Genomic DNA, 24,287 nt, shown 5'->3' with positions numbered 1-24,287 from the left:
TCTTTTTTGTTTATCTTTTTTTTCTTTCTTTGTTTTGTTTCCTAAATTCCACATAAGATTGAAATTATATGGCATTATCTTTCTGGACTGACTTATCTCATTTAGCATTATACCCTTTGGATCCATCCATGTTGTTACAAATGGCAAGATTTCAATCTTTTTTATGGTTGAGTAATATTCCATTGTGTGTATGTATATATACAGACATACTACATATATACATGCATGTATATACATATACACTACATATTCTTTACTCATCTATGAATTGACAGTTGAGTTGCTTCTATACCTTGGCTATTGTAAATAATGCTGCAATAAATACGGAATTTTGATTGATACTATAGATTTTCTCTTGTACATTTGCTGTTTATTTCATTAATTTTTGTTTATATATATATATTTTTAATTTATTTTTTATTGGTGTTCTATTTACTAACATACAGAATAACCCCCAGTGCCCGTCACCCATTCACTCCCACCCCCCGCCCTCCTCCCCTTCTACCACCCCTAGTTCGTTTCCCAGAGTTAGCAGTCTTTACGTTCTGTCTCCCTTTCTGATATTTCCCACACATTTCTTCTCCCTTCCCTTATATTCCCTTTCACTATTATTTATATTCCCCAAATGAATGAGAACATATAATGTTTGTCCTTCTCCGACTGACTTACTTCACTCAGCATAATACCCTCCAGTTCCATCCACGTTGAAGCAAATGGTGGGTATTTGTCATTTCTAATAGCTGAGTAATATTCCATTGTATATATAAACCACATCTTCTTTATCCATTCCTCTTTCGTTGGACACCGAGGCTCCTTCCACAGTTTGGCTATCGTGGCCATTGCTGCTATAAACATCGGGGTGCAGGTGTCCCGGCGTTTCATTGCATTTGTATCTTTGGGGTAAATCCCCAACAGTGCAATTGCTGGGTCGTAGGGCAGGTCTATTTTTAACTCTTTGAGGAACCTCCACACAGTTTTCCAGAGTGGCTGCACCAGTTCACATTCCCTCCAACAGTGTAAGAGGGTTCCCTTTTCTCCGCATCCTCTCCAACATTTGTTGTTTCCTGCCTTGTTAATTTTCCCCATTCTCACTGGTATGAGGTGGTATCTCATTGTGGTTTTGATTTGTATTTCCCTGATGGCAAGTGATGCAGAGCATTTTCTCATGTGCGTGTTGGCCATGTCTATGTCTTCCTCTGTGAGATTTCTCTTCATGTCTTTTGCCCATTTCATGATTGGATTGTTTGTTTCTTTGGTGTTGAGTTTAATAAGTTCTTTATAGATCTTGGAAACTAGCCCTTTATCTGATATGTCATTTGCAAATATCTTCTCCCATTCTGTAGGCTGTCTTTTAGTTTTGTTGACTGTATCCTTTGCTGTGCAAAAGCTTCTTATCTTGATGAAGTCCCAATAGTTCATTTTTGCTTTTGTTTCTTTTGCCTTCGTGGATTACAGACCAATATCCCTGATGAACATGGATGCAAAAATTTTTGTTTATATTTTTATTATGGGGACTTTGTTTCTCAAAGTATAATCATCTTTATAATCATAATCAAATATAATATAAAACTGTTTATATTAGATAAGAAGCCTCCAGTGTTAATTTCTTTTTAAATAATTGAAACAGGGGTGGGGGGCCGGTTTTATAAATAAATCTATATATATATGTACATAGGAAAAAAAAATAATTGAAGCATATTTGCCCCAAAAGGACAGGTGAACACAAGTTATGCTGAGGGAAAGAAAGACTCTGCTTACAGAAGCATTTTTATACACATGTGTGGTATGGGGTAATTTTGCTAAAATGTCCTTCAATATACTGAGCTACTTTATATTACTATTCAAAATATAGACTGAATTGAAGGGAGCTTATGTATTTGAAAGATGAATTAGTGAAGAAGGGAAAGTATGTATTTAAGAAAAATTAGTAATTATTTTCTGTGACACTGACCTTGTCTCAGTATTTAAAAATGCTAATTGGTGTGTTTACCTTTGTTTTCCTAGTGATATGCAGCTTTCGAGGATCTGTCCCTCAAGGGTTGGTCTTAGAAATAGGAGAAACAGTTCAGATTCTTGAAAAATGTGAAGGTAAGTATGGACCTATATAGTACACAATTAGTGATAATTTTGGGTAGTATTATATACATTTATTGTGTAATCTTAGATTATAAACAATCATTTTGAAAGCATAATTGACCACATTATGATATATTGTTATAAAATCCTTCCTAATCTATGTTTATCATAAATGTAGGCTATTTTGGTTCTAATCTAATAGCAACAATTAAATAACTCAATGTTGGCCCTCAGAACGTAATTTTTACATACTATGTTAAATGATTAATTTTATAATCAAATAATCTTCCACCCATGCTTAGCTGCATTTGAATAGAATTGAATTGTAATTAGTTCATTTGTGTGTTTCTGTTTGACTGGATGTGATCGGTTATAATTAAAACAAGGCAGTAAATATGCTCAAATGAAGTTTGGCTTGACTATTAGCCTCTTCTGTGATGTATATAGTTATTTCTGCCATAACATCTATGTATTATTGACATAACAATGTAACATAAACATAACATAAAAATGTAACATTTTTCAAAATCATGCACTCAGGGGCACCTGGGTGGCGCAGTTGGTTAAGCATCTGACTATTGGACTCAGCTCAGGTTGTGATCTCAGGGTTGTGGGATTGATCCCTGTGTTGGGCTCTGGGCTCAGCACAGAATCTACTTAAGATTCTTTCTCCCTCACTCTTTGCCCCTCCCCTTCACTCTCTCTCCATCTCTAAAATAAATAAATCTTTAAAAAAAAATCATGCACTCAGATCAACAAGATACATAGGAAAAATTAAGTTAGGGAGAAATCACATAAAATCAGAGTATTGACAAAACCAAAATTGATACCATGGGTATCTGGGCAGCCTAGGCTGGCAGTTCAGCAGGACTAGAAGCCATCTCAAATTATATAACAGAATGGATGTATCTTGTAAGAAGTTACTGTGGCCAAAGATGAATGGATAAAGAAGATGTGGTTTATGTATACAATGGAATATTACTCAGCCATTAGAAACGACAAATACCCACCATTTGCTTCAACGTGGATGGAACTGGAGGGTATTATGCTGAGTGAAATAAGTCAGTCGGAGAAGGACAAAAATTATATGGTCTCATTCATTTGGGCAATATAAAAAATAGTGAAAGGGAATAAAGGGGAAAGGAGAAAAAAATGAGTGGGAGGTATCAGAAAGGGAGACAGAACATGAAAGACTCCTAACTCTGGAAATGAACTAGGGGTGGTGGAAGGGGAGGTGGGGATGTGTGGGGGTGACTGGGTGACGGGCACTGAGGTGGACACTTGACGGGATGAGCTCTGAGTGTTATTCTATATGTTGGCAAATTGAACACCAATAAAAAAATAAATGTATAAAAATTACATAACAGAATGGAAATGTTGCTATATGAGCATGGGGATAGGGGAGACAATGCCATGTAAATGGAGCTCTGATCCAGTTGCCTACTGTTAAGGTGGATATGGAAGTAAGTATAACCTACCATGACCCAGGAATATGTAAATTTGGGAGTGCACTTTTCTGGAAAGGGAGCTCTTGTGCAGCAGTCATTTAACATTTTCTTAAAACAAATATAAATCAGTACCCTTTCATGATAAAATCTCTAGGCAAAATAATAGAAGGGATTTTTCTTAATCTGGTAAAGGATGTCTAATAAAAAGTCTATAGCAAATACCATTATTCATTTATAAAATATTGAAAGATTTCTCATTGAGATCTGAAAATGAGACAAGGAGACTTGGTATCATTGTATATGTTGAACATTATACTGGCAGTACCAGCTAGTGTGGTAAGAAAAATAAGATACGTAAAGAATGGAGAGATAAGATTGAAACTATCATTTGTACATGATTGTGTATATGAACATCCAATAGTTTCTGTTAAAAAAACTCTGGGGATAAATATGGGAACTTAAAAATATGATGGGTACAATATCAATATATTAAATATACATTATTTTATATCTATTTGCAACTAAGTACTAGAAAAAGAATTAAAGAAATAAGGTTATTTATATAGTATCACAAACATCAAATGCCTAGAAGTAAATCTAATAAAAAATGCAAGACATCTACATTAAAAGCTACAAAAACATTGTTGATAGAAATTAAGGAAAATCTAAATAAGTGGAAACATATACCATATTTAGATTGACAGACTTACTGTCATAAAGATGTCAGTTCTTCCCAGATTGATCTTTGTTTAATACAATCCCAACAAAATCCATCAGGTTTTTTCTTTTTTTTCCTATGGATATTGAACAGCCGATTCCATCATTCGTTTGAAAATGCAAAAGGTAACAAATAGCCAACACAATCATGAAGAAGGCAAGAAAGTGAAAGGTTTATACAACCAGATATGAAGACTTATTATAAATGAAGACATTGTGGTTTTGGGGCAAAGACAGAATAAATGAAACAGAATAGAGGGGCCAGAAACATACCATCATGTATATCATCATCAGTGATACATGAAAAAAGTGAAAGTTGCAGTGCACTGGGGAAATGATATCCTTTGCAAGAGATGATACGGGACCACCTGGAATAAAAAAATGATAGCACATTCAGTAAGTGTTATTGTGTCAATATTGAAAGCAATGAATTGTGATCTCTACCTCATAGCATTTGTCCCAAACACCATTTTAAGATGGATGGTAGACCTAAATGTGAAATGTAAAACCATAATGTACCTTGAAGGAGATATAGGAAAATACTCTTCTTGACCTTTTCAATTTTGCTTTTCAAAAGACATCATGAAGGAGAGAAAAAAGGCAAGTCACGGCGAGAGAGATGTTTCACAAAGGACTTGTATTTAAAGTATCTAAACTATTACAAATCAAAAATAAGATATTCCAATAGAAACGAGCAGAAGGCTTGATTAGGCTCCTCACAAAACATATTCCAGTGGCTCATAAACATTTGGAAAGGTGATGGGACACCTGGGTGGCTCAGCGGTTGAGGTCTGCCTTTGGCTCAGGCCGTGATCCTGGGTCGGGGGATGGAGTCCCTTATCCGGCTCCCTTGGAGAGCCTGCTTCTCCCTCTGCCTGTGTCTCTGCCTCTCTCTCTCTGTGTTTCTCATGAATAAATAAATAAAATCTTAAAAAAAAAAGTTTGGAAAGGTATTTAATTTCATTCAGCAGGGAAATACAAATTAAAACCACAATGAGATACCACAACACAGCCACTGGAATGACTAAAATTCAAAACTTTGGCAATACTAAACTGCTGGTAAGGTGTAGAACAACTGTTACTTTCATACACTGCTGGTGGGAGAGGAAATGGGGTAACCAGTTTGGAAAAGTATTTGGCATTATTAACTAAAGTTGAATGTACATATACCTGATGATCTAACATATCTATTCATAGGTATAAATCCAACAGCAAAATACATGTATAAGATGTTAGTGATCACTTTATTCATAATTGTTGCAAACCAACCTGGAAAAAATATATGTTCATCAACAGCAGGATGGTATATTCATACAATTGAATGTGACACAAAAAGGAAGTGAATGAATTATTACGTACAGCATTACAGATGAGTCTCACAGATACACTCTTTTTTTTTCAATAAATTTATTTTTTATTGGTGTTCAATTTGTCAACATACAGAATAACACCCAGTACTCATCTTGTCAAGTGCCCACCTCAGTGCCCACCACCTAGTCACCCCCACCCCCCGCCCACCTCCCCTTCCACCACCCCTAGTTTGTTTCCCAGAGTTAGGAGTCTTTCATGTTCTGTCTCCCTTTCTGATATTTCCCACTTACTTTTTCTCCTTTCCCCTTTACTCCCTTTCACTATTTTTTATATTCCCCAAATGAATGAGACCATATAATTTTTGTCCTCCTCCGATTGACTTCACTCAGCATAATACCCTCCAGTTCCATCCACGTTGAAGCAAATGGTGGGTATTTGTCGTTTCTAATGGCTGAGTAATATTCCATTGTATACATAAACCACATCTTCTTTATCCATTCATCTTTCGATGGACACCAAGGCTCCTTCCACAGTTTCACAGATACACTCTTGATTGAAGTCAGATGTAAGTGTTCGTGCCGTTATGGTCCTGTACACATAAAGTACTGAATCAGGTAAAACTAATATAGCTGGTGATATTTGTCGGAATATTGAAATAACCACCCTTATATCTGGCTTCTTTTGCTACAGTTATATCTGTGATATTGTTATTTGTAGTAGCAATCCATTTTCCTTTCTGTATCACTTTCAATTTAAGAGTGTGTGCATGTTAATGACTGAAAGAGACAGGAGTGGCATTTGGGATGCTGCTATTATTTTACTTATCTGAGTGGTGGACATACAGTTGTATATTCTTTGCAAGTTTACTTAGCTGTAGACTAATGATTTTCACATTTATGAATGTTACATACCAGTAAAAAATTTAAAAAATAAAAGGACTTGGTAAATTTTATGAGAAGTATAAAGATGCAACAACATGGTTATATCTAAAAATACATTGAACAAATGAACCAGATATGAAAAATTACATTCTCTATGATTCAACTTATATGAAATTCAAGAACAAGCAATACTATAAATCTGTGATGATAGAATAGTGGTTGCCTAGGAGAGTATTGACTGGAAAGAGGCATGAAGGAACTTTCAGGATGATTGAAGAGTTCCGTGTCTTGATGAAATCTGGGTTATGTGTGTATTACACTTGTTAAAGCTTATAGAATGGTACATTCACAGTCTGTGCATGATATTGTATGTAAATTATGCATCAATGAAATGGATTAATGAAAAACCAAGTTACAAACTGGAATTTTTTGCGATATAAATGACAAGGATAATATAAAAGAACTCATGTAAACCAATGCTAATAAATAACAAGTGAATAGAAAAATGAACAAAAATATGACTATGGACTCCATAGAAATGCTCAGTCTTGTCAACAAAGAATAGCAAGCTACAATCAGAGTGATGAACAAGTCTATACATACTAGTTTGAGAATAAAATTAGTCTGATCTATCCAGATGTTGACCCAGATATTTTTCAGTGGGAATTCTTATATGGAGGATAATGGGGATATCTTGTGATGTTAGATGTGCATATCCTATGATTTAGCATTTAAATGGCTAAGTGTATACCTTAAAGAAGTGTTTTTAAAGCTATCCTCATCAAATCATTAGTGGATTACAAATTTCATTTAGTGCTCACTATCAACATTAATAAAAAATATCAGGAATATTTTGCTATATCAGTTATGATCTATTTACAGTAATAATTTGAATAGGGAATATTTAATATAAATGTTAACTGGTAAAAAGTAATTACTAAAAGGGGTAAAAAAACATTAAAAATTTATAGAAGTAACAGGTGCCAAAGTCAGTGACTACTGAGGAAAAGTCAGTAAGCAAGGAATTAATTTAAAAGAACACTCTCCTGTCTCAAGGCAAAGATTCAGATCCTTTTGGAAAGGCCATGGCTGCCATAGGAACATGTGGCCTGTCAGTGGTCAAGAAACTTGCCGGAGGGCATGGGTTAGAGCTGGCCAATAGCAACAACCTGCTGGGTAGCAGTAAAACTTATGGAATGGTATGAGTGAGCCAGAGCTGGTCCATAAGTGCAGTTCCTCAGATGCCAGAGCCTAAGAGCCATAGCTTGTCTGTGGAGGTGGCTGAGATAAGCACTGCTGGGCCTCCAACATGCCGGTCATCTGGCTAGGGTGCTGACAATAAAAGAGTGCACTGGAACCAAGAAGGGAAACTCCTTTCTGCTATGGGCTTGCCGTGTCACATGAGTACTCTATTGACAAAGCCTAATGTGGGTGAGTTTGCAAAGAAGAAATGTTGATAGGCTCTATATTAGTCTAGGATTGCCAGAAAAACCAGTAGGAGATATATAAGCATATGTATAAATTTATTACAAGGAATTGGTTTGTATGGTTATAGAGGCTAAGAAGTCCCAGGATCTAGAGTTGGCAGGCTACAGACTTAAGTGAACCAATGTTCTAGTCAGAGTCAGAAGGCCTGAGAACCAGGAGAGCTGATGGTGTAAGTTTCAGTTGGAGTACAAACCTGAAGGCAGGAGGAGGCCAGTGTCCTAGCTTGAAAACGGGCAAAGAAAGTGAAATCTCTCTTATTCCACCTATTTGTAGTATTCAAGCCTTCAGTAAATTGGATGAGATGAGCCTCACTCATATTGGGGAAGACAATCTGTTTTATTACTCAGTTTACCAATAAAAAATGTCAATATGATCCAGAAACTCTCATATACACACCCAGAATAATATTTAACAGTGTCTGGGCACGCAGGTAGTGCAGCCAGAGTAACACATAGGATTAACCATCATAGAACTTAATTCCAGAATTAAAAAGCAGGATAGACAAGGGTAGATTGGTCCTGAGGGGTAGTCAATTGGTAGGTGGCATAATTGCATGTAGCATCATAGATTTTTTTCTTTGTGAGATTTGCTTCAATTTCATGTGTATGGGATTATGATACAAAATCTATTTCTAAATCTAGGCCATGGTAGGAAATATTTGAATGTATTAGTCTGGAGAAACTTCTGCAAATGTGCATATGAAGACACCTACAGCATTGTGTGTAGGAGCAAAAAATTGATAACATCCTAAATGTCTACCAAAGAAAATAAATTTTGGGATCTAACATATAGCATGATGATTACAGTTAATAATTCTGTAATATATATTTTAAAGTTGCTAAGAGTAGATCTCAAACATCGCTACAAAAGGAAATGCTAATTATGTAACTTGATGGAAGGGTTAGCTAGCTGCTCTATGGAGGTAATAATTTTCCAGTATATATGTGTATCAAATCAAAGTGTATCAAAGGTGTAATGTTGTACACCTTAAACTTACACAGTTATATGTTAATTACAGCTCAGTAAAGCTGGAAAAATGTAAAAAAAAAAAAGGCAATAAAATAATAAAGAAAACAACATGAAAAATAACTTGTTTATATTTCTATTTCTTAATTTTTTCAAATTTTTAAAAAAGATTATTTATTTGAGAGAGACAAAGCAAGAGCACAAGCAGTGGGGAGGGTCAGAGAGAGGGAGAAGCAGACTTCCCATAGAGCAGGAAGTCTGATGCATGCATGGCTCAATCCCAGGGTCCTGGGGTCATGACCTGAGCCAGAAGCAGATGTTTAGCCGACTGAGCCACCCAGACGCCCCTAATTTTTTCCATTTTATTCTTATGTATTTACTCTGCAGTGGAAGATAAGATTTTAGCCCTGTTCTCCTTTCCCATCCCAAACATATACAAACATGCTTCTTACATTCTTCCAATATACTTATCATCCTGTTAGTTAAATTAGTATTTTTTTTTTAATTTTTATTTATTTATGATAGTCACACAGAGAGAGCAAGAGAGGCAGAGACACAGGCAGAGGGAGAAGCAGGCTCCATGCACCGGGAGCCCGATGTGGGATTCGATCCTGGGTCTCCAGGATTGCGCCCTGGGCCAAAGGCAGGCGCTAAACCGCTGCGCCACCCAGGGATCCCTAGTATTTGTTTTTATTACTATGATTAATTCATGGCTGATACATATATAGTATATTATCACTGTATCTTGTATTACTATTTGGTTTCTAGAATTAATATTTGACATATATATTTAACAAGTATATAATTTAAATAAATAAATAAATAAAATACACACACACACATCACCTTTTCTTTTTTTTTTTTTTTTTTAATTTTTATTTATTTATGATAGTCACAGAGAGAGAGAGAGAGAGAGGCAGAGACACAGGCAGAGGGAGAAGCAGGCTCCATGCACCGGGAGCCTGATGTGGGATTCGATCCCGGGTCTCCAGGATCGCGCCCTGGGCCAAAGGCAGGCGCCAAACCGCTGCGCCACCCAGGGATCCCCATATCACCTTTTCTTTATCCATTCATCCACTGATAGACACTTAGGTTTCTTTGTCTTAGCTGTTGTGAATAATGCTACAATGAACAATGGAAAAAAGAATCTAGTTTTAAGTTTTTGAGGAACTTCCATACTGTTTTCTGTAGTAGCTGTACCAATTTACATTTCCATTAACAGTGCACCAGGGTTTCCTTTTCTCTACATCCTTGTCAGCATTTGTTATCTCTTGTATTTTTGATGATAGTGATCCTAACAGATGTGAGGTAATACCTCATTGTGTTTTGGCTTAGAATTTAAATTTAGAATTTTGATTTAGAAGTTATTTTGTGAGAGCAGTCAGGTGGCCTCAGACTGGATTTTGGTTGGTTAGTTAACATCATTTTCCCTGTCATAAATAATACCAGATTCTAATTGTTTCAAGAGCCAATTCAAGCAGGTACTCTGTCTTTATTACATTCCCTCCAAGCCAGGAATTCCACTTAAATTCACTTGCTGGGCTCATGTTTATAAATGACAGTGTGTAGTAAAATTCTCTGGCTTCCTTAGAGAATACTTCCCGAGATAGTATTTATTGCTTATGACATATGCTTTGTGCTGGAAGACTCATGTCACTTATCCCCATTGTGTCTGTTTGCTGATTTGTTACCCGTATAGCTCTCCAAAGCCATCTTATTCATACCTTGTTTTACTGTCTAGATTCATGATCCATAGGGTGCTTTGACTTTGGGTCTTGTAGGTATTCCTACTATGGGTTTCTTACTCAATTCCTTCTTCCATTTTACTTTGAACATTTCTGTCTTCTGTCCCCTTTCTTATTGTCTTAGTCTGATTTGACTTATCTGCCTATTCCTGTGCTGTCCTTAGTCCTAAAGTTGATGCTGGCTTTTCTGTAAGAAAATTTCCACTACCAAGCTGGAGAGTGTACATCTGATTTTTTTCTTAAATTATATTATAGATACGATAATATATATATAATATATATTTAATAACAGGTTTCTTTTTTAAAGTGTGAAAAAGCAACTTGTAAAAAAAGTTTAAAAATAATCTTTTATTCCAAGGGATCTAAGTAATGTAAATATTTATTAATTCTTTAGTTTCTCTGTGATTAGAATGAATCCAAATGTACAATAGTTATTTTGTTTGCAGAGGGAGAAAAGAAATAATTAATTCAGTATTCATGTTGCTCAAGGTGAATCTATCAGTGAATAGGCAAGGTGAGCCAGTATAAGTCATCTAGAAATCTCCTGATTTCCTCTTCTAATTTTTGATTCATGCATATTCCAACCAGTAAGACTATTTTGTATCAACTTTTCATTTGCTTAATATTTGGTTTTCCTTTTCTTTTTTTTTTAAAACTTATCACCCATTTCCTTTTTTTTATTTTTTATTTTTTATTTATTTATGATAGTCACACACACAGAGAGAGAGAGAGGCAGAGACATAGGCAGAGGGAGAAGCAGGCTCCATACACCAGGAGCCTGACGTGGGATTCGATCCCGGGTCTCCAGGATCGTGCCCTGGGCCAAAGGCAGGCGCTAAACTGCTGTGCCACCCAGGGATCCCCCTTTTCTTTTTTTTTTTTTTTTAAAGATTTTATTTATTCATGAGGGATAGAGAGAGAGACAGACAGACAGACATAGGCAGAGGGAGAAGCAGGCTCCGTGCAGGGAGCCCAACGTGGAACTCCATCCCGGGTCTCCAGGATCATGCCTGGACTGAAGGCGGCGCTAAACTGCTGAGCCACCTGGGCTGCCCCTGGTTTTCCTTTTCTTATCTTGCCTTTCTATAATATTCAGACTAAGAGTCAGTATCAGCATCTGCAAACCAGTGTAAACTTTGATATATATATATCTATATATCTATATATATCTATATATCTATATCTATATCTATATCTATATATATAGAAATGAAAGAAGGTATTGTTGAAAAATTATGTAATAAATAAAGAGACTCCAAGTTTAGGTACCATCTTTATTAGTTTCTATTGTACTTTTTTGGATTAGTATTTGCTTCCACTTTCTAATGGCATTTAAAAACTTAAGCTTTTAAATACTAACCCTTTATCTATAATGTCATTTGCAAATATCTTTGCCCATTCCGTAGGTTGCCTTTTAGTTTTGTTGATTGTTTCCTACACTGTGCAGAATGATGAAGTTCTAACAGTTCATTTTTGCTTTTGTTTCCCTTGCCTCCAGAGATGTGTCTAGTAAGAAGTTGCTAGGCCTAGGTCAGAGAGGTTGCTGCCTGTGTTCTCATCTAGGATTTTGATGGCTTCTTGTCTCACATTTAAGTCTTTCATCCATTTTGAATTTATTTTGTGTATGGTATAAGAAAGTGGTCCAGTTTCATTCTTCTACATGTTGCTGTCCACATAACACACTCAACACTCCCCAAAATAAATAATCCAGTTAAGAAATGGACACAAATTGGGATCCCTGGGTGGCGCAGCGGTTTAGCGCCTGTCTTTGGCCCAGGGCGCGATCCTGGAGACCCGGGATCGAATCCCACGTCGGGCTCCCGGTGCATGGAGCCTGCTTCTCCCTCTGCCTGTGTCTCTGCCTCTCTCTCTCTCTCTGTGACTATCATAAAAAAAAAAAAAAAAAAAATTAAAAAAAAAAAAAAAAGAAATGGACACAAATAGACATTTTTCCAAAGAAGATATACAGAAGACTAAAAGACACATGAAAAGATGTTCAGCATCACTCATCATTAGGGAAATACAAATCAAAACTATACTGAGATGCTACCTCACACTCATCAGAATGGCTAAAATTAGCAAGTCAGGAAATAAAAGATGTTGGTGAGGATGTGGAGAAATGTAAATCCTCTTAAATTGTTGGTGGGAATGCCAACTGGTGTAGCCATTTTGGAAAATATGGAGGTTCCTCAAAAAGTTAAAAACAGAACTACCGGACACCTGGGGAGCTCAGCAGTTGAGCATCTGCCTTCGGCTCAGGTCATGATCCTGGGATCCTGGGATTGAGTCCCACATCAGGCTCCCTGCTTCTCCGTCTGCCTATGTCTCTGCCTCTCTCTGTGTGTCTCTCATGAATAAATAAATACAATCTTTGAAAAAAAAAAGACAAAAACAAAAAGGAGGAATAACATTTTTGGTGAAGCTATTGAAATAAAATGTTTATCTTTTAAAAACAAAACAAAACAAAAACAGAACTACCTATGACCCAGCAATTGCACTACTAGGTATTTACCCAAAGGATACAAATACACTTATTTGAAGGGGCACATGCACCCCAATGTTTATAGCAACATTATCAACAATAGCCAAAATATGGGAAGAGCCCAAATGTCCATCAACTGATGAATAAAGATGTGATATCTGTATAAAATCAAATATTACTCAGCCATCAAAAAGAATGAAATCTTGCCATTTGTAATGATGCGGATGGAGTTAGAGAATATAATGCTAAGAGAAATAAGTCAGAGAAAGGTTCACTCAAATGTGGAATTTAAGAAACAAAACAAAGAACAAAGGGGAAAGAAGGAAAAAAAAGAAGGAGGCAAATCATAAGAGATTCTTAACTATAGAGAACAAACTGAGGGTTGCTGGAGGGGAGGTGGGCAGGGGAATGGGGTAAATGGTGATGGGTATTAAAGAGGGCACTTGTGATGAGCTCTGGATATTATATGTAAATATTAAATCACTAAATTCTACTTCTGAAACCAAAATTACATTATATGTTAACTAGAATTTATTTTATTTATTTATTTATTTATTTATTTATTATTTATTTATTTATTTATTTATTTATTTATTTTGTGTGTGTTGTTGGTTTTTTTTAATTGAAGGTCCCTTACTGGTCCTGTTTCCATGAGTGCCAAGACAGGGGAAAAGGGGAGGGGAACCAGGTGGCGCAAGGAAGGGTCATCTCCACAACATTCCATTTATAAACAGAACTAAACAGACAAGCACAGAGTCACTATTGCGGTTAGAAGTTGGCAGCGGGATCCCTGGGTGGCGCAGCGGTTTAGCGCCTGCCTTTGGCCCAGGGCGCGATCCTGGAGACCCGGGATCGAATCCCACATCGGGCTCCTGGTGCATGGAGCCTGCTTCTCCCTCTATGTCTCTGCCTCTCTCTCTCTCTCTCTCTCTCTCTCTCTCTCTGTGACTATCATAAATAAATAAAAATTTAAAAAAAAAGTTGGCAGCATGGGAAAAGGGAGAAACAGGTGAGGAGCTGGGGCGTCGTTAAAAAATAATACAGCCCCCCCCCCAAACTGGGGTGCCTGGGGGGAACTTGGTCTGCTTCAACCCAAAAGGAATCAGAAGATCAAAAATGGTTTGGGAAAGCCAGAACCGTCAGGGATAGAGGGAGGAGGAAGATCCAGAGGGTGAGGGGGCTGTTTGGCAACTGGGGTGAAGAGATTGCCCTCCCCCTGCTGGGATCCCCCCAGCCCCTCTGGTCTGGCAGGAAGGGGGCAGCCTGCAACCCCCATGGGCAGGTCTGGGGCTGCCAGATGCTCCAGGCAGGGGGCTGGAGGGGGCTCACAAAGGCTTGCCCTCCAGAGAGATGATGGCACTGCCCCCCCCAGTTTCTCTGCCAGGGTGCAGCGGTCCTTGACCTCCTTGTAGCAGTTTGCTTGTAACTCATGCTTGATCCCGGTCAGCTTTTTCTTGATGGCATCCTTGGAGCTGACATAAATCATTTTGCTCTTAAGGGGTGCAGACTCAGGTGCCCAGAAGATAAACACCAGGTCCTCCTTCTTGCTCTCATAGGTTGCATCATAGAGGGCATAGTGGCAGTCCTTGTCTGGTAGCATCTTGACAAAGGTGGTGTAGGGGTCGTCTACAGTCTGGCCCACGTCACCTACCAGGATCTCCTTGCCCTCCTCGAGGATGATGTTCTTCTTGTCCTCGCTCAGGCAGAAAAGAACTGCCTTCTTGCGCTTCTTCACCTCCTCTGGTGTTGAAGACTTACGCACCTTCATGTCATTGAACACTTCTGACAGCATCAGAAACCGCCACGCCAGAGGCCATGTTTCCGGAAGTGAAAGGGAGATAGCAAAACGGGTCAGAAGAGATGAGAGCCGCTGCAGCTGCCGCCAGGATCCAACTGAACCTGTTAACTAGAATTTAAATAAAAACTTGAAAAAAATAAAAACTTTAAGTTTTAAAGAAATTTTATGGATAAGAAAATTTGCATCTTTCTGATAAGTCTCCTTGTGACTATAAAGACTATTTCTGTTCACTTTAAGAAATGATTTATGTATGATTTATGTATTTGTCACAGAATTTCAAATCACGGTACTTAGTGTACGTTTATATAATATAACTCTGAACTCTTAACTATTACTTTTAAATGCCTTTGGAAGATTTTTAATTATGTTTGCAACTTAAGTTAATGTTTAAAAGTAATTAAGAGTTTCATAATAATCATTTGCTCTCTACCATGTTCTGGGCAATAGTGGTAGATATTATACATTCATTATTTCAGCTAATACTTAATGTGACCTGTGAAACATTACTGCCTCCATATTTATTTGAGGAAACTGAACCTTATGAGAGTGAAGAGAAGATAGGTAGTATGTGGCAGAAAGGATTCTGCTTGTCTGCTCTGAGTAAGCTATTTGGAACTCATTGAGACTCTAGTTTTGGAAAAACTATTTCTTGAGATTCACTTCTAAAGTCTATTGAGTTGTGTAGGGCTTGCTGTTTCTTTACTTTCAAATAGTAAAGGTTACTATTTGAAATAGGTTACTTTCATAAGTGAACAAATAAACACTTAACAGGTGTGTTTATGAGGCTTTCTGTTTTTGGACATTTGAACAATAGAAGTTAGGAAGGTTTTCATTTGTGGAGTATTGTATGAGAGTTTGTTAAGTTACTAATATATTTTGGGTTATAAAAAAGAAGCCTCAGGATTTGAAGTTTAAATAGAGATGTGTTTGCCTCCTTTGGGTTTGTGGTGCAGAGGAGGATTGTAAATTTTTTTTGTAGTTTTGTATTTATACTTGAAATCAGATTTGTCAGGGGTTCAGAATGATGCTGATAATCTAAGTCTCATGAGACCTTTGATGAGTGGCCCAGGCATCTTAAACTGTTCTCTCTTCTCTTTGTACTCTCATTTCCTACCTATTCACTGCTGTTTCCTAGTATACCTTCATCAGGATACACCATTGGTTTTGTGAATAGGATAAATGGAATGGATCTTGGGAGACCAGGGTTCTACTTCTAGTTCTGTTGTGGATGATTTATAACAGCATGACTTTGTGATGCCTTACGTTCCGCTCTGTAAGATATTCAAAATAGCTATTTTTTCCATAGACATTTTAGGCTGATAGGTGAAGTTTGGGCTTCTCGCAGGAAAAGCACAGGTATGTTCAGATATGCTGGATGGTATTCCTCTCAATTTTTCTATTACACTTTGGGTGCTGCTACTAGGACTGAGAACAGATCATGCGTCTTTGTATACCATCTTTATCCCTTTTTGTGCCAGGTCTTTTTTTTTTAAAGGTTTTATTTATTTATCTGAGAGAGAGAGAGAGAGAGAGAGAGTATGTGAGCATGAGCAGGGGGGGAAGGGCAGAGGGAGAGGGAGAGGCAGGCTCCCTGCTGACATGGGGCTCAATCCCAGGACCCCAGGGTCACCACCTAAGTAGAAGGTAGATATTCAACTGAGCCACCCAGGTGACCTCTGTCAGGTATTCATTTTTTTTTAAATATTTATTTTTACTTATTAGAGAGTGTGGTGTGGAAGAGTTGAGGGAGAGGGAGAGAGGGAGTCACAAGCAGACTCTACACTGAGCATGGAGCCCACTGTGGGGGTTGATCTCAGGACCATGAGGTCATGACCTGAGCTGAAACCAAGAGAGTTGGATGGATGCTTAACTGATTGCACCACCCAGGCACCCCAGGTCTTTTTAAAAGACTTTTAAAATTCTTTTAAAAATTGCCTGCCTTTTAAAAATTCTTTTTAATCATTCTTTCATTTATTATTAAATGTGACCATAAATTTACAAACAGTGTAAAAATAAATGTTACGGCATATACATCTAGATGAATGTTATGTTTAGAGAAGTCACAATGGTAGATTATATAATTAATTCTAGTAATATTGAGCTTTTTTTTTTCAAAAATTATTTGGAATGCCCCTCAAAATAATTTTACAAACTCCCAAAAGGATGAAAATTTGCTACCATATTGAAAGAATGTTTGGGAACTTTTGGGTTATGATGGAGTATTGAATATTCGTATTTGATTTTACTTTTTTCTGAAATACTACAGAATGAAAGTATAGAGGTTTAAAATTGCAGTGCACCCACAAGAATAGGCAAAGTTGGCAAGGCATTGGAAGAGTGGAAACTATGGTTTTACCCACCAAAAGTAACTGAATCCCAGGCATGTAGTAGAAAAAAGCTGGGAACCAACCTTCTTTATACTGCAGATCCTTAAAAGACAGGAATTGAAAGACAGGAATTTTGGAAATGAGCATGAAATTATATAGCTCTTCTTCTCCCTTCATTTCATTTGGTGGCAGCTCCTCTCTTATCCTGGTACAAGGTAGTTTGTTTGTTTGTTTATTTATTTGAGAGAGAGAGGCGCAAAGGGAGAGGGAGAGAGAGCCCAAAGCAGACTCAGTATTAAGTACAAAGCCCAACACGGGGCTTGATCTCATGACCCTGAGATTATGACCTGAGCTGAAACCAAAGTCAGTCACTTAATTAAGTGAGCCACCCAGGTGCCCCATCCTGGTAGAAGTTTTGAGGTTTATTTTTGTTAGAGGATAAATAGAGCATATGTGGGTTGGGAGACTTCACAGTTCCATAGGAGATAGGCTTTGTATTGAAAACTGGGGATTGTGACAATGTGCATACTGAATACAGAAACTTCTAGCCTTCATCTCCCACCTGGCTCTGGAAATACTGGAAGTCAGACCTTTACCTTCCAAAACAAAAGATTAGAAGACTCTTTGGGGACAGTCTGAATAGGTAGGGCAAGATGAGGGACTTAGAAATATTGATTGTGCCAGTTATTGACTTATTGTCTCTGAATTCTGAACCTGCCCTTCTTAGCCCTTTTTTTGTGATGCTAAAGCTGGAGACTCTGCAAACCACATTTCTTCTTTGCCAGCTGAATATTTGTTAGATTTTGCCAATAAAGAGGTACTGTAGGGAGACTACTTGCTTGGGTGATGAACGGACTTGGTTCTTCCTGTTTTTATTTTATCCCTGTAGTTAACTGCTCTTCAGGCAGTTGGTCTCTACACTATTCTTCATGGCAAGTAGCAGTCTTGGTTTTGGTGAGTGGCCTCCAGCAATTACCACTGTAGCAGAATAGCATGTTTCTGCGGTGGCCCACCATTTCATCAAAGATCAGTATCTTCGCTTTTTGAGACCTGTTCTGTAAGTTACTAAGCTGTGTTTCTTGTTTACTTTTCTCTTAGCTGTAAAGATGGCAATATCTTTTCATAGTTGCTACCTTGGTTATATCTTAGAGTTCTCGTTTATATTTTAGTCATTTACCATCTTTTACCTATTAATGGTTTTTTAATAATACATTTTTTTTGTTTGAAAGATTGGTTTTTGTCTCCTGACTAGACCCCAGTTGATACTCTGATATCAGGGTTTTCACAACAAATGGTAGTGAGATCTCTAAACAGTGAATCATAAGGTCAGCAAGATTCATTCACCCATGCATTTAGAGCTTATAATATACTTTTGATTTCCTTTCTTTTAAATATGAGCAGACAACCAATGATACCAGGTATTTGAGGATGCCTTTAATATGAACAATGGCTCTTCTCCTTTCCTCCAAAAAAAGAAGAAAGAAAAGAAAAAGAAACTCATGGGAAGGAGACTACATAGGTTGGAGAAAACTTAGAAAACAAGCCTTGTGAATGATTTCCTCAGAGATAAAAGAAGACATTGCATTCATGAAACTAGAACAGGATACTATTAAAAAGGAACATTAGACAACAGAGAGGAGTTCTTGGAAATTAAAAAACATGATAGCAGGAATGGAAAATCTCAGTAGAAGGGTTGGAAAATAAAAAAAATACAAGTCATAGAAGATTAGAGAAGATAGGACAATGCAAAGTCGGCTTTAAGAGGACATCAGTTGGTGGAGATTCAGAAAAACATAGAGGAAAGAAACTGAGGGAAAGAAATTGGCTATGAAATAATTCAGGAAAATTTTCCGGAATGGGAGGACATGGCTTTTCATATTGAAAGGACCCAGCAAATACCTAACACAAATGGATGAAAATAGAGCCATATCATTGTGAAATTTCAGAGTATTGAGACCAAGAAGATTCAGCTATCACTCAGAGATAGAAAAGAGCATGGTGTATACAAAGGACTGGACTTTAACTGTGGGAGACAGCGGAGTGATGTCTTCAAAATGTTGATGGAAAATGATTTATAACCTAGAATTTTTATCAAAATCCAGCCAAACTTTGAATTGAATAGGAGAATATACTACATGTATTTTCCCAGTAGTTCATTTTTGTTTTTGTTTCCCTTGCCTTTAGAAATGTGTCTAAAAGAAGTGGCTATGGCCAAGGTCAAAGGGGTTGCTGCCTGTGTTCTCCTCTAGGATTTTGATGGATTCCTGTCTTACATTTAGGTCTTTCCTCTGTTTTGAATTTTTGTGTATAAGAAAATGGTCCAGTTTCATTTTTCTGCATGTGGCTATCTAGTTTTCCCAACACCATTTGTTGAAGAAACTCTCTTTTCCATTGGATGTTCTTTCTTGCTTTGTCAAAGATTAGTTGACCGTAGAGTTGAGGGTCCATATCTGGGTTCTCCATTTTGTTTCATTTATCTGTATGTCTGTTTTTGTGCCAGTACATGCTGTCTTGATGATCACAGTTTTGTAATAGAGGTTGAAGTCTGGAATTCTGGTACCCCAGCTTTGGTTTTCTTTTTCAACATTCCTCTTCTATTTTGGTTCCATACAAATTTTAGGATTATTTGTTCCAGCTCTGTGAACAATGTCAGTGGTATTTTGATAGGGATTGTATTGAATGTGTGGATTGTTCTGGGTAGCATAGACATTTTAACAGGATTTGTTCTCCCAGTCTATTAGGATGGAATGTTTTTCCATTTCTTTGCATCTTTCTCAATTTTTTTCATAAGTGTTCTATGGTTTTTAGAGTACAGAGGTAAAGGTACCGCTTTGGTTTATTCTAGGTATCGTATGGTTTTTGGTGCAATTATAAATGGGATTAATTCCTTAATTTCTTTTTCTTCAATCTCATTGTTAGTATATAGAAATGCAACTGACTTCTGTGCATTTATTTTGTATCCTGCCACATTGCTGAATTCCTATATGAGTTCTGGCAATTTTTGGATGGAGTCTTTAGGGTTTTTCACATACAATATCATGTCATCTGCAAAGAGTGAGAGTTTGACTACTACTTTGCCAGTTTGAATGCCTTTCTTTCTTTTTGTTGTCTGATTATTGAGGCTAGGACTTCTAGTACTATGTTGAACAACAGTGGTGAGAGTAGATATCCATGTTGTATTTCTGATCTTAGGGAAAAAGATCTGTTTTCCCCCACTGAGAATAATATTGGCTGTGGGCTTTTCATATATAGATTTTATGATATTGAGATATGTTCCCTCTATCCCTACACTGTGGAGAGTTTTTAATCAAGAAAGGATGCTGTATTTTGTCAGATGCTTTTTCTACATCAATTGAGAAGATCATGTGGTTCTTGTCATTTCTTTTCTTAATGTGATCTATCACAATTGATTTGCAAATGTTGATCCACCCTTGCAGCCAGGAATGAATCCCACTTGGTCATGGTGAATAATCCTGTTAATGTACTATTGGATCCTACTGGCTAGTCTCTTGATGAGTATTTTGACATCCATGTTCATCAGTGATACTGGTCTGTGATTCTCCTTTGTGATGAAGTCTTTGGTTTTGGGGTCAAGGTAATGATGCTGGCCTCAGAACGAGTTTGGAAGTTTTCCATCCATTTCTATTTTTTGAAACAGCTTCAGTAGAATAGGTATTATTTCTTCTTTAAGTGTTTGGTAGAATTCTGGTGGGAGACCATCTGGCTCTGGACTCTTGTTTGTTGGGAGGTTTTTGATTACTGCTTCAATTTCCTTGCTGGTTATTGGTCTGTTCAGGTTTTCCATTTTTTCTTTTTCTTTTTTTTTTAATTTATTTTTTATTGGTGTTCAATTTACTAACATACAGAATAACCCCCAGTGCCCGTCACCCATTCACTCCCACCCCCCGCCCTCCTCCCCTTCTACCACCCCTAGTTCGTTTCCCAGAGTTAGCAGTCTTTACGTTCTGTCTCCCTTTCTGATATTTCCCACACATTTCTTCTCCCTTCCCTTATATTCCCTTTCACTATTATTTATATTCCCCAAATGAATGAGAACATATAATGTTTGTCCTTCTCCGACTGACTTACTTCACTCAGCATAATACCCTCCAGTTCCATCCACGTTGAAGCAAATGGTGGGTATTTGTCATTTCTAATAGCTGAGTAATATTCCATTGTATACATAAACCACATCTTCTTTATCCATTCCTCTTTCGTTGGACACCGAGGCTCCTTCCACAGTTTGGCTATCGTGGCCATTGCTGCTATAAACATCGGGGTGCAGGTGTCCCGGCGTTTCATTGCATTTGTATCTTTGGGGTAAATCCCCAACAGTGCAATTGCTGGGTCGTAGGGCAGGTCTATTTTTAACTCTTTGAGGAACCTCCACACAGTTTTCCAGAGTGGCTGCACCAGTTCACATTCCCTCCAACAGTGTAAGAGGGTTCCCTTTTCTCCGCATCCTCTCCAACATTTGTTGTTTCCTGCCTTGTTAATTTGCCCCATTCTCACTGGTATGAGGTGGTATCTCATTGTGGTTTTGATTTGTATTTCCCTGATGGCAAGTGATGCAGAGCATTTTCTCATGTGCGTGTTGGCCATGTCTATGTCTTCCTCTGTGAGATTTCTCTTCATGTCTTTTGCCCATTTCATGATTGGATTGTTTGTTTCTTTGGTGTTGAGTTTAATAAGTTCTTTATAGATCTTGGAAACTAGCCCTTTATCTGATATGTCATTTGCAAATATCTTCTCCCATTCTGTAGGTTGTCTTTTAGTTTTGTTGACTGTATCCTTTGCTGTGCAAAAGCTTCTTATCTTGATGAAGTCCCAATAGTTCATTTTTGCTTTTGTTTCTTTTGCCTTTGTGGATGTATCTTGCAAGAAGTTACTGTGGCCGAGTTCAAAAAGGGTGTTGCCTGTGTTCTTCTCTAGGATTTTGATGGAATCTTGTCTCACATTTAGATCTTTCATCCATTTTGAGTTTATCTTTGTGTATGGTGAAAGAGAGTGGTCTAGTTTCATTCTTCTGCATGTGGATGTCCAATTTTCCCAGCACCATTTATTGAAGAGACTGTCTTTCTTCCAATGGATAGTCTTTCCTCCTTTACCGAATATTAGTTGACCATAAAGTTCAGGGTCCACTTCTGGGTTCTCTATTCTGTTCCACTGATCTATGTGTCTGTTTTTGTGCCAGTACCACACTGTCTTGATGACCACAGGTTTGTAGTACAACCTGAAATCTGGCATTGTGATGCCCCCAGATACGGTTTTCTTTTTTAAAATTCCGCTGGCTATTCGGGGTCTTTTCTGATTCCATACAAATATTAAAATAATTTGTTCTAACTCTCTGAAGAAAGTCCATGGTATTTTGATAGGGATTGCATTAAACGTGTATATTGCCCTGGGTAACATTGACATTTTCACAATATTAATTCTGCCAATCCATGAGCATGGAATATTTTTCCATCTCTTTGTGTCTTCCTCAATTTCTTTCAGAAGTGTTCTATAGTTTTGAGGGTATAGATCCTTTACATCTTTGGTTAGGTTTATTCCTAGGTATCTTATGCTTTTGGGTGCAATTGTAAATGGGATTGACTCCTTAATTTCTCTTTCTTCAGTCTCATTGTTAGTGTATAGAAATGCCACTGATTTCTGGGCATTGATTTTGTATCCTGCCACGCTACCGAATTGCTGTATGAGTGCTAGCAATCTTGGGGTGGAGACATTTGGGTTTTCTATGTAGAGTATCATGTCATCGGCGAAGAGGGAGAGTTTGACTTCTTCTTTGCCAATTTGAATGCCTTTAATGTCTTTTTGTTGTCTGATTGCTGAGGCTAGGACTTCCAGTACTGTGTTGAATAGCAGTGGTGAGAGTGGACATCCCTGTCTTGTTCCTGATTTTAGGGGAAAGGCTCCCAGTGCTTCCCCATTGAGAATGATATTTGCTGTGGGCTTTTCATAGATGGCTTTTGAGATGTTGAGGAATGTTCCCTCTATCCCTACACTCTGAAGAGTTTTGATCAGAAATGGATGCTGTACTTTGTCAAATGCTTTCTCTGCATCTAATGAGAGGATCATATGGTTCTTGGTTTTTCTCTTGCTGATATGATGAATCACATTGATTGTTTTACGGGTGTTGAACCAGCCTTGTGTCCCAGGGATAAATCCTACTTGGTCATGGTGAATAATTTTCTTAATGTACTGTTGGATCCTATTGGCTCATATCTTGTTGAGAATTTTTGCATCCATGTTCATCAGGGATATTGGTCTGTAATTCTCCTTTTTGGTGAGGTCTTTGTCTGGTTTTGGAATTAAAGTGATGCTGGCCTCATAGAACGAATTTGGAAGTACTCCATCTCTTTCTATCTTTCCAAACAGCTTTAGGAGAATAGGTATGGTTTCTTCTTTAAACGTTTGATAAAATTCCCCTGGGAAGCCATCTGGCCCTGGATTCTTGTGTCTTGGGAGGTTTTTGATGACTGCTTCAATTTCCTCCCTGGTTATTGGCCTGTTCAGGTTTTCTATTTCTTCCTGTTCCAGTTTTGGTAGTTTGTGGCTCTCCAGGAATGCATCCATTTCTTTTAGATTGCCTAATTTATTGGTGTATAGCTGTTCATAATATGTTTTTAAAATCGTTTGTATTTCCTTGATGTTGGTAGTGATCTCTCCTTTCTCATTCATGATTTTATTAATTTGAGTCTTCTCTCTCTTCTTTTTAATAAGGCTGGCTAATGGTTTATCTATCTTATTAATTCTTTCAAAGAACCAACTCCTGGTTCTGTTGATCTGTTCCACAGTTCTTCTGGTCTTGATTTCGTTGAGTTCTGCTCGAATCTTAATTAACTCTCTTCTGCTGAGTGTAGGATCTATTTGCTGCTTTTTCTCTAGCTCCTTTATGTGTAAGGTTAGCTTTTGTATTTGAGTTCTTTCCAGTTTTTGAATGGATGCTTGTATTGCGATGTATTTCCACATTAGGACTGCTTTTGCTGCATCCCAAAGATTTTGAACGGTTGTATCTTCATTCTCATTAGTTTCCATGAATCTTTTT

At 37.5% G+C, this 24,287-nt stretch overlaps 1 protein-coding gene and 1 pseudogene across 11 annotated transcripts in view; one reads left to right on the top strand and one right to left on the bottom strand.

Annotated features, from left to right (window-relative positions):
- Positions 1 to 24,287, top strand: part of DOCK3 (dedicator of cytokinesis 3) — a 508,844-nt gene that overhangs the window by 76,321 nt on the left and 408,236 nt on the right. For all 11 annotated transcript variants that reach the window (XM_035702455.2, XM_035702450.2, XM_025456001.3 and 8 more), the window contains one exon: positions 2,005 to 2,088. In XM_035702455.2, the coding sequence (XP_035558348.2) occupies positions 2,005 to 2,088 (84 nt within the window). Of the gene's footprint in view, positions 1 to 2,004; positions 2,089 to 24,287 lie in introns of those variants that run through there.
- LOC112665849 (cofilin-1-like) lies at positions 14,300 to 15,007 on the bottom strand (annotated as a pseudogene).

The sequence above is a fragment of the Canis lupus genome, chromosome 20, assembly GCF_003254725.2.
Source record: "Canis lupus dingo isolate Sandy chromosome 20, ASM325472v2, whole genome shotgun sequence".
NCBI classification, from domain to species: Eukaryota; Metazoa; Chordata; class Mammalia; order Carnivora; family Canidae; genus Canis; species Canis lupus.
The sequence above is the reverse complement of the archived record's forward strand: the minus strand, read 5'-3'. Positions and strand labels throughout refer to the sequence as shown.